General features: G+C 30.0%; 1 protein-coding gene across 8 annotated transcripts in view; it reads right to left on the bottom strand.

The window, feature by feature from the left end:
• The window catches only part of LOC129981090 (uncharacterized), a 190,917-nt gene that overhangs the window by 4,638 nt on the left and 173,787 nt on the right, over nt 1-12,492 (bottom strand). For 7 of the 8 annotated variants that reach the window (XM_056091747.1, XM_056091742.1, XM_056091744.1 and 4 more), the window contains 3 exons: nt 8,968-9,155; nt 3,447-3,509; nt 1,240-1,429 (listed from right to left, as the gene is read on the bottom strand). In XM_056091747.1, coding sequence (XP_055947722.1) covers nt 1,240-1,429; nt 3,447-3,509; nt 8,968-9,155 — 441 coding nt within the window. The remainder of the gene's footprint in view (nt 1-1,239; nt 1,430-3,446; nt 3,510-8,967; nt 9,156-12,492) is intronic. The other variant, XM_056091750.1, reaches the window with a different exon arrangement.

The raw sequence follows: 12,492 nt of genomic DNA on the forward strand, positions 1-12,492 counted from the left end.
AAGCTAATATAACTGATAACTAATAATAAAAGAGGATGTGTGTGTGTTTATTGGCGCCCAACAGACCAGATACTTTGACCTAAAGTTATTAAATTTGATGTAAATATACTTTAGAGGATACTTCATTAATTAAAAATCAAACGAAGTTCTGATATTTTCTGCAACAAATTCTGATAATATTAAAATGCAACTATTTTTATACCAATTTAAGATGCAAGCAACTTTTTTTTTTAATGATACCAATTTAGTTGTCATACAATTTTTACTTGAATTTTGGCATTTATTTTTTAAATTTCGTAATTTTAAAAAATAATAATTATTATTTCAGTGAAATTCAATTCATTTCATTTTTATTATTGCATAAAATATTTAATCGTATACTTTTCTTCTACTGAAAGCTAAGGAAGTAAGATTCTACCTATGTAGACAATTGTCGTATCTACACAAATCTTCAAGAGGAAAAGGAAAATGACATTACCGCGAAAGACCACATGTAATTTGAGGATAGATGAACAGGACAATTACGTTTTCATTAGCGCTATTAGATCATGGGATTTGACACCATTCGGAAGATTAAATTGTATAATAAACAACAGAGATATAAGAATATTAAAACACAAGAGCCTAACATCAATCACAATTTGATGCTTAAAGAATGAAGACTGAACATGATCATCAAGTAATGCATAAGAGATTAAATTGAAACTAAACGCAGTAATTATTCCTTGAAAATCAACTGGTCCCATAGGCGGCTAGTACCAAATACTTCATAAAAACATAACTGACTGAAATATTATTTTCTAAGCAAGAAATTAAAAGATGCCTGGAATTTTTCTATAAAAAGCTTTTAAAGTACTAATTATACAAAATATTTCATTTTCTGTAATTCTTCTGTAAAAAGCTTTTAAAATACTAATTATACAAAATATTTCATTTTAAAATATTATTTTATCAGAAATATATATATGTTTTGATGACTCACTTTCTCTTACTAAAGAAAAAAATTTGAATTTCATTCATTCAACATTTATCAAAATAACAACTCATACCTCTGACCAATAAATAGGCTTAAAATTTGTAAGATTTAAATATTAAAAAAAATAATTAATACTTTAATTTTATTCTGAAAGTTAGAACATGGTATTACACCAGAATAATGAAATAAAATGGCCTCCGATAAAAACATTTTAGTTTTTTTTTAACTTTTAACAAGAATTGCGATTTATAAAAGATATTTACAAAGCAATCTGTCACCTTCCTGAGCGTTGTGATCCCCAATGGCAGATACACACATGCAGGTCTTTGACTGAGGCGTGTAGACACACTCATGCAATGTTTGCAGTCTGTTCATATGTACCACAGTGGTGGTCACAGTTATCACAACACACAGAAGGGCACACACCAGGCAACAGCCGCCGGTCATCTTCAGCTAGAGAGTAATTAAAACCAAAAGTGAATCTCCACTTCTCTAATAACAGTGCACTTTTATATACAATTTCATAAATCATATAAAATGAACATAAAATATTCTGATATTTGTGAAAATTCCTGATTTTGAAAAAGATTAAAACAATTAAGTATATCTATGGTTAATTATTGAACAGTTTCACTTTTTTTAAATCAATATATATATTATTTGGGTATTTAAACAACAGGCATTGCAAATGGGGAACAAAGGCCCCGTGGGCCGCTATTAGAGTGCAGTGAAGACCAAACAATAGCATATTTATGATATTTTTTAAAGTTAAAACTGATGAGAGGGCGAAAATGTAATAACATTCCCGGGGATTTCTTCACCTTTGCGAAGTCACTAATGAGATTGGGAGCGGGAAAACAAACAAACAAACATATTTTTCATTTTTTTTTCATTTTTTTTTTTTTGTATATAAATATTAACAATAATGTAGACGCTCTTCAGACCACTGACCTGCAGTTACCAAATTTGGCACATATATACCTTAACGGATGTGAATGTGCATACTGAGAATAATTTTTGTTGAAATTTTAATTAGAATTTTTATTAATAAAAATTAAACTAAATTTTGGCATTTTCCTGCGATAATTTCCGAACCTATTACTGTTCAAAAATAAATTTTTCATCATTTAAAAAAAAATATCTATAATGATACAAATTTAATAATCATTAGAAATTTTGCTGAATTTTGGAATTTTTATATTATATATATATATATATATAGTGAGGATTTTCAACTTTAGATTGCATTATAACTTTGAAATTCAAACAATTTAAGTGTTTCATCCAATATATTTTATCACGTGATTTCGGTTCATTGTTGAAAGCTAAAGAAGACTGTTTAAATCCATGTAATTTGTAAGACGAATAAAAAAAGAAAAGTTACAATACCACAAAATTTAGAAGATGGATGAACATTTAAGTTTTTAATAGCTTCATTATAAAGATCATGCAAACAATAAAGAGAACTTAACTAAAATAAATAAAATAACACGGCTTTAATGTCATACAATTTGGTGAAATCATGGACATGAAATTATATCTAAACGATTCATCTGAAATCAAATATAACCAATGTTTCAGGCAAACCAGTTGGTCGCCAGAGGCGACTAGTATGGGCATATAAATCTTAATCTTTAATTAAAAAAAATATTCTCCATTTTGATTAATGCTATAATAGTTTGTAAATACTACCTTCACACTTAGTTGTTTAAAAGTCAGTCTTATTTATGACATCAAGGAAAGTAAACAATCATGTAAAAAAAGAATTCATATACATTATTGCAAAAAATATCGGTATATGGCAGTTATATAGTATTTCAATATTTATCGAGATGAATAAAAGATAAACTTCTCTGTATTTCTCATAAGGAGTTACATCATCATTAAAGGAGTTACATCATTAATCATGTGAATGTAAGAAAAAGTTATAGGCATATTCTAATTGTAAAGGAATATAAATTTGAAGATGAGTAAATATATCATATAAACTTATTTTAAATGTTTTAAAAATTCTATTGTTGTTAATGTTTTAAAAATTCTAAAAATAGTTTATTAGTTATATTAAAATAGTTATTTAGTATACTTTAAAATTCAAAATGTTATGAATTTTTTCCCCTTATATATAAATTCTTTTTATTCTTCTTATGTACGGCAGGAAGTACAATCTATATTAATTTGTATTATATATAGATTGCATTTCAAATACCAACAGATTATGAACATAATTTTTTGTTTGCCAACAAATATTTAAACAGTAAATTTTCAAATTTTGTAATCATTTTTCCCCCCTAAAGAGTAAATCCGCTTAAATGAATTAGGAACTGCAAACTTTCATACATCAAATAATTTACACATAGCATACATGGTTTATACAAGGAACAAAATACAGTACAGTGTGTAAGATTTCATATGGAATCAAATGTACAAATAAAAAAAATACTTAAATATAAAGAGATATGAAAAAAATTACCAAAAATGCATATCTGTTTCTTCTCTTCGCAAAGCACACCAAAATGAGACCAGTTATAATAAACTAGAGAAAGAAGAAATAAATAAATAAATGCATAACCAATAAAAATCTACAAGTTAACACTGGAACAACTAAAATCGACATATTCATTCTACCAGAGATCGATCAGTCATTATGGTTGCTCCCGTAGTTCCAGTGTTAAAAATTTTTAAATTTTTATCAACATTTTGATTTTTTTTGAATAATATAAATCAACTAAAAAAATAAGTAATTTTATAATGAGAATAATATCAAGCCATTTTCTTCTAAATTCAAAAGTAGGAAGTGAAAATTTAAAATAAGTGCTTGATTTTTTTAAAAACTACCGAAAGGTAAATTTTAGTAATATTCGCAATGACAATAAATATAGGATATTTTAACATAAAAATATAATTATTAAGTTCTAAAATGTTCTTCTTATAATATATATGAACATAAAAAAATTTGTACCGTCAATAATTCTGACTCAAATAATTTTTTAAAAACCCTGTAGACGATGGTCTATTCAACATTCAAGAAGTTGCCGAAATTTGTTTTCGAAATTACATGAAAACATTAAATGACTTTGTGATGGGGCTGTCACTTTATACCAGAGAAGAAAAAATCGAAGCGAAAAATATTATTTGACCTCATAGAATCTCAATACGTAATACTTCTACTCAGCAAGAAACCAGTGCATGAATAGGAATCTGCGAGACAGATCGTTGTGAAATGGCAAAAATGCTGGAATGATCATTTTGAAACCTTCTTTACATATTCTCTAATAAGTTTAGTTAAGTTATTTTAACGTCCCGTTTTTAAAGCAACACAAAGGTATTTCGGGGCGGATTTTGCCGTCCTGAACCGCTGTCAGACGACGAGGACGATAGATGAGCTGAGACTTTCCTCCACAAACTTGCACAACACACCAGCGGAAGAATGTTTGGCTCCGATGGATATAGCGAGCAACGGACCCACTTACATGGCAATTCTTTGATGGAATTGGATCTCGAACCTGGAAATCTCTATTTCAAAAGCCGAAATTTATCACCAGGCAAAAACTGGATGATTTTGATCTTTTTATGATTAGTAAGTGATACGAGTTCCAAAATAAAAGCTGAATACATAAGAACAGGTCCGAGATTTTGCTTAAATTATACAATTTTATTTGAGAAGCTTCAGTTGGAGCAACTTCCTATTATAATTTAACACATATTAATTGTGACCAAGAATTTCTTTTTGATATACTTCATGTTTGTTGTCTAAGACCAATCCCAAATGATCACTTCCGGTATTCAACTTAATCAGTTTATCGAGGTTAGGAAAACTATATTCAAAGATTGAATATTTTTATGGAGTCTCTATCGGAGTGTGTGTGTGGGGGGGGGGGGAGGGTCACCTCAAAGATGGGATCAGAAACTTTCTTTTTGGTAGCTGATTCTCTCTATCCTAGTGGATATAGTAACGGTATTGGTTCAGTCACTCCAGCTTGGTGGAGTGACTGAACCAAGTATTGGAGGTGTTGTACCGGGGCCGGTGATGGCCATTAGGACTCAACCACAATTTCTGTCTATTGCTGTCGCATCTTTCCGATTATTCAATTTAAATGCGTGGTTTTGGATAGGTGGGGTGGCCCCAGTAAGTAAGTTTATCTTTTATGGAAAAAGATTGTCCGGATTTAAATTACAGCCAGAACGTCTCTCACCAAAATTCCGCGTCCTATCGACGGATTCATTATGTAATTATAATCCATCCATTTATAGTGAATCTAAATGAAGAAGATGACGGATCGTTGGAAAAATTGGATCTTGAAACCCATGACAATCCAGCTTAAAAACCGTGATAGATGAAAACAGAAAAAGAATGCATGTTATTCTTATGCTATCTACATTGTATATAATGATGAAATCAAATGCAAATGTCAATTCAGCAGCTAAAAGTTTCTCAATCTAATAAAATTTAAAAACAATTAAAGTTTTTTTTAATTGTCGGGAAGCAATTAACCATTTGACTTCTATAAACACATATGAACACTTCTATAAGCATCCAGCAAAAACCATCGGTATAGCCTATGAGTGCATATATGTGTCCGGCGCAAGCCATTTGTACAGTCCTCGACAATGGCTACTGCCAGCTGCAAGCCACTCACATGAAGCGATTCAACTTAGAGCAATTAGTAGTCAAAGGGTTAATTATTTGAGTTGTACTGAAGATAAATCTAACCACACAGCGCTCAGCTGCGCCAAGATTGTTTTGAAAACTTTATGTCGAAACATCAACTGAAAACACAGCTCATTAAATGAATCCTTTCAAGGATGAATTATGTACGAGATGTCTGGTGACATAATGACAACATAATAGGCGACTCTAGCATAATTGAACAGACTACATTATTATAATGTGGGACATTAAGATAATATTCACAGATTACAAAGCTATTGAGGTATTTAAAGTGAATCATTACAACTGAGTACTTAAAAATATATTAATTAAATGTACATTTTGTCATTAAAGTAGCTGAAAACTCTACAAATGAAATCTATTTAAAGCAATAAAACATGTTTAAAAATTGTTATTGATATTTCATGCATACTGAATAAATTCCGATACAAAACACAAAATGTATTATTAACAATACTATTTCGTGGTAAATAAATTAACCTGATTTAAATAATTATAAGATTATTTATCTATGAATCATTAATTTAATAATATGTTAAAACTTTACAATCCTTTGTACAGGTTCTTCCATATATAGCTGATATATAAATAGTCCTCTTTTCATTATAAATTGTAACGCCCATGTATTTTAACATGTTAATGTCTATAGACTATCGTATTATGTGTAAATTGCGACATGCATAACGGAAAAAAGTAATTCAGAACTTTCAAAAGGAATTGGATTTCCGTTGGATCTAAAGCTAAGGAATTTGGAAACATGAAGCTCTTATTCAGGAAATACTCTTTAGAGAAAGAGTTTGTAAAGATTTTTAATTAAAAATTAATCAACATTTTAGCGCTTTTTTCTCAATAACTTCCGTGTATTTATATTATATCGTACCTTATTCATTTTTATATTATATTAAAATTAAAAAAAAGTAATTACAATTTTACCACCGTCCATTTTTTCAACTAATTTAATAATACTAAAAAGTCATTTTAAGTATTTTATATTAATACTTTTCATTGGTTTAGTTTTTGAATTTATGAATAAGGAGTGTTGCGACGATGTTAAATATATTTTTCATACATTATCGTTGTTCATGATTGGAATTTCAAAAACCATTTCAATTTATAGAAGAATCACGCATATTGATGAAGCATATCATGTATGACGTTTAAAATTAAAAAGGTCTGAATTTTATATGTCACATTTTTTTTCTTGAATACTTTATTTTTTATATAAGAATATAAGAGGTATTGCAGACTTGTTTTTCCCTCTTTCTATCATTTTGGTAATTGCTGATTTGTTTTTATGTTTTCATATTAGTTCTTTTACATTGCATTAAATTATTTATTACATTTTCGAGAATACAAAAGTGCAAAAATTCAGTCTGAATGTCAGCTGCATCTATGAACGATTCTTAATGTAGTGGTGATTCGGAATTGAACGTGTTAACTATTACAGTAGAATGAAAGCACGAAAATAAGTCAGAATCATACAGAAACGGGTGGAAACATCACCCCGAATGAGATACGGGATATACAGGGTGTTTCAAAACTCATAGGCAAAAATTTAAGGTATGATAGGAAACATTCTAAACAAGCAATTTTCACCATACAGTATATGGGCGGAGAGTAAGAAGTGAAACGCTAGGAGGTATCCTAGCGTCACATGAAAGAAAGAAACATCAAACGGATAGAGGAAGTACCTACTGAATAATTTTATTGACAACTTGTAAGGCAAAATTGCAGAAACCGGCTGCTGTAACGCAGCGTTACACCTGCGAGGTAGTGAGGGGCGTGCTTTTTCAAATACATCCGGTACTTTTCGGACGGCGCCGGCAGCAACAGAAATCCTGGCAATTAGGGCCTTGTCGGAGACGATAGGGTTTTCGTAGACGAGACTTTTCAAATGGCCGCACAGTAAAAATACAGGAGAAATCGGGTGAGTGTGCCGGCCAAAGTGTGGGTCCACCCCGACCAATCCTTCCAATATGCTTTCTCGGAAAAAGCTGCCTGTAGAGTCTTGCGGCTTTAAAAGCATTCCCGTTCGCCAGACCATACATAAAATGCATGTCCGCCTTTTTCTGATTACTGTACGTCGCCATACCTTCTAAAATCCACTGTAGAAATGACGATTTGTAAGAAAATTCGCGCTTTATGCTTTCCATTATAGCGCCATCTAGCGGTTCACCGCTTGCTCTCCGCCCATGCATTGTATGGTGAAAATGGCTTGTATAGATGCTTTCTATCACCCCTTAAATTTTTGCCTATGAGTTTTGAAACACCCTGTATACACAATAATGAAAAACTTTAATCAACCAGCAGAAGAGGTCTCACAAAACCATTCCTCCAATTCTCTTTTACTCGCATACTCTCTAATATAATTATTATCTTTCTCCTCTCGCATAAAATTGTGCACCTTAAATAAGGCAGCGAATGCCTTGCATGATATTGGCGAAAATTAATTACGAAATATAGATATTTGGCACGAATCTTACAATTTACTAAATCCATTATGCGGCCCTTGGCGATTAAACACTGGCATGTTGTTAATATACAAGTGCAAGAAAATTGAATATGTATTTTGGACGCCTTTTTTTCCCCTAAACGAATGAAATCAAAATTTGAAAGAATTACAATTGTAATCACAAGATCACATATCGAATTTCGTCTATTTAAGTCACTGCGTTTCTGAGCTATTGCGTTTACATACATGCGAATGTACCGATCGACAGACGGTCAACTCTCTGACGGATTTCGTTCAAAATTTGATAAGAAACAATACTTTATACTTTTTGATCACACCTAAACATGGACAATAAGTGAATATTCAGTTTCACAACAACTGCTCATAGTGCACATATAGAAGTACTTATGCTTCACAATGGTGAAGCATCATTAGTCATTCAAAATTTCTTGGCATTTCGCGGACATTTGGAACGCCAATGGAAATTTCTGCTACGAGGTCGGTACGTGCGTCATCTCAACATTCTTAAATTGTAGAATATTCTTGGCATGCCACCGAAAAATTTTTAATAACCACCGTAAAAATCCAATAACAGCGTGAAGAACAGTTCCCTCTAAATCATCCATTGTCATTTCCACCCATGCTGTAATAAGTGATATCTTGTATTTTGTTTTGCATTTCTCTTTTTTTTTCCTAATACACTGAATTTTGAATCACCCTGTATTTTGTATTAGTAATATTTGAATTCAATGTTTTGAGAAGCATCAATAATTTCAGACCCACATACTGAAAGGTAATGCTCAGTGTGTAAAGGAATATAGTAGTTTGCAAGTGATAAATTGATGGGATTCAATGTGACGAATAACTCACCACGACTCCTGGCACGTAGGTGGGTATGGTCTCGAAAAACTGCAGTGATGAGGTGTAGGAGCGTAGGAGGAGGTAGATGACGATGAAGACGATTCCGTGCGAGATGGACAAACCTCCGCACACGAGGCACGCGATCACATACTTCTTCATCCACGCTTTCCACCAGGGGGCATTACTGTTGCTGCTACCTGCCAAAAGAACAAACGAAGTACCATTAGTTGGGGTCTCGAAGATTTTTAAGAATTACTAAAAAAGAAATATAATCTACGGCGATGCAATATAATACGAAAATATTTAAGGTAAAATAAATTAGAATTAACACTAATGAAAATATTATCAAATTGTGTTTTTTAACCCCTTACCTTACCTAGGTTTACTGTGTTTTTAAATTTATAAACCAACCAAAATCATTAATAATTCGATACAAGATTCCAGCGTAATAATTCTATACAAAAAAATGACCAGTAATTTATTGACATCCCATGCCTTTTCATGGACATTTAATTGAATTAATGAGAAAACACATTTCCAAAACTGAAAATGTGTATTGTGTGTGTGGAACACACACACACACACACACACACACACACACACACACACACACACACACACACACACACACACACACACACACACACACACACACACACACACACACACACACACACTAATTTAATTCTTAAAAATTTCATATACAGTACACGAATTAAACCAATTGTATTTATAGATGGAAATTAAAATTAAATAATACAGAAATTGAATAGAAATAGGAGAACAAATTTATACAGAGAATTTAATATAACGCATTACATTAATGCAAATAAATTAAAGGAAAGTTGGAATGTGTAAGATTTATTTCGTATCGATTTGCTGTCACCAGAGACGTACTCATAAGTATCTAATTAGCGATATGTATGCAAAATTCTCACTATTTCATGCATTTTAGAGATATTCTAAATCATTCCAAAAGTAATTAATTATTACTGTTAGCGTCATGACAGTGAGTAACTCATTTGCATACAAAATTATTCGTTACTATATTCATAGTAGAACATATAAGGAAATAATAGCGAATGGAAAGATGGATTAATATGAGATCAATGATTTCTGTAAAGTTTTGTTGTGGTATTTAGAATGCCGTTCAAATAAAGAAAAGGATATAAATAGAATTTGAAAGTACATTAAGAAAGTATTTCCGAGAACAGATAGAAAAGGAATAGAATTTCTCGCATAAGTTTCTGAAAGAACACGAAATTCTTTCAAATCTTAAAGTAAATAAACTTTTTTTTCTCCAGTAGTCTTGTACAATTTTATTTTGTACAAAATTCGTTCTATTACTATATTCGTTCTTCTACTTTAATATACTTTTCAACGTTTGCTTTTCGTAAGTTTAAAATTCTTCGTCTATACGGCATTTGGCCATATAGACAAACAGATTATAAATACAGCATTCGGATTAAACACATAGAAAGAGCAAATCTGTTATTTATTCCAAACCCTATACGAAACCATCAGTATTTAATGCAATCCCCATTTTTAACTGAAGGTTCAGAGATCTGAAGTATTTTATTGAAGAAACTTAGACGATTTTTCGACGATTTAAAATCAATTCTTTATTTATGTTCATATATTTCTGTACTTAATTCATAAATTAAAAAAATTACTATAGAAAAATGAACACAAAAAAAAGCGATAAAAAATGATTGCACAAAAAAATAATAAATAAATAAAAAGAACTTCAAACGATAAATTGAATATTACAATAACAATCATATTAAAAGCGAATAACTTTGCCTGTACAAGGAAAAGTAAGAAGATTTGCACAAATCAGAAGAATTAAATTTTTAACACGATCAAACTAAAGGAATATAATTCAAGACATTATATCAATATGTTACGTTGCATAATAAAATAGACTTTTTCGTAATATTTTGATGCTCTGTGGAATATATGAATAAATGCATGTTTTCTTTTCTAATACAATGAAATAACTTTCAAAAATTTTGTTTTTATGAAGTTAGTTGAAGACATATTACGTACTGGCGAAATGTATGGGATACCATCAATCATAAAGTAAATTATTCAACTTACGTCATCATAATAAGAATAGAAAGGCATAAAACAGTAAATAAAATGAAGAATGCAGTCGCACATCTGTAAATTTCTTCACGAAGTTCACATAAAATTTACATTTCACCATTAACGTTCTATTATTAATTTTTATATTTATTTAACGTGAATGTTTGGTACCTATAAAAATAACGTAAAAACAAATTTGATTATTGTTTAACATTTTTTTTAAAGCGACATAGTTCAATTTCTGCGATATAATTAAAGACATTCCTTATTATATTGAAATAAAATTTCAGTTGAATTACAGATGTATTTTTTATTTAAACAATGTTTTTCTGAACTTGATATACTCATTAACCAGTTATAGAAATCAAAATACACTTAGGTATTTAAATATAATTATAAAAATTCAATTTCTATGACTATTTACTTATAAATAAATAGTTACGTACAAATTAAAAATTTTCGTTATTGAAAAAAGGTATAAATATAGAAAATTGTTCTTCATTTATACTAATTTCAATATTGGTATGAATATTCATCCACTGTATAATATGAGGGGAAAATATGGTTAAAAATATGAAACAAAAAAATTCATGTGAAAAATTGTCATTTTAAATATTTGGATACCTCTTCATTAGTAACAGGAAACAGTAGCATATATATTATATAAAAGAAATATGTTAGAATTTCAGTAGAAACATTATGGTATCATAATAATTCACGATTAATTGCACATCAAAGAACACGCAGTAAAAATATATCGTCTGCGGATATCAAATATTGCGCAGTTAAATTTCTACAATTAACTAAAGAGAAATACGCTTAAAAATAATCCGAACAATCTTAAAAGTTATGCATTGAAACAAATTAGAAAAAAAATTCTAATTTTTAGAAATTACTTCGCGAACGTCTAGTTATGATTATTTTTTTTTAAATGCAGGCAGTAATTCGTAAATTCGTTAAAAATGCAAACAATCACTACTATGAATACTGATCGTTTGAATCACAAAGAAGACACAAACTTCGAAAAAAAAAAGAAAAAAAAAAAAGCTGAATTTAATAAAATAATGAACTGCACCAAACATAAACACCGACAAGTAAAGTAAGTATAATTTACTGAAACAATGAAACGAATAAATTTATACAAAAAGCTTGAGACAGCAAAAAAATATTATCGAGTTATTGCATAAAAGAAAATAAATCGATCCCAAGAATGAAAATTCGATTTTGAAAACGGCGAAATAGGTATTCCCAGGGAATTGTGTCATATCTAAATGCAAGAAAACAAATGGAATTTTGTCCGATACGGTTACATCTATATGAATCATACATAATATCCCCAAAGAATATATTTAAATTTAAACAATTATAAAAATTCGACAAATAATCACAATAAACTCCATAGACAACAGAAGGAAAAAAAATATCTCGTGTCTTTAGATATCTATT

This window comes from Argiope bruennichi, chromosome 8 (assembly GCF_947563725.1).
Source record: "Argiope bruennichi chromosome 8, qqArgBrue1.1, whole genome shotgun sequence".
Classification (NCBI taxonomy): Eukaryota; Metazoa; Arthropoda; class Arachnida; order Araneae; family Araneidae; genus Argiope; species Argiope bruennichi.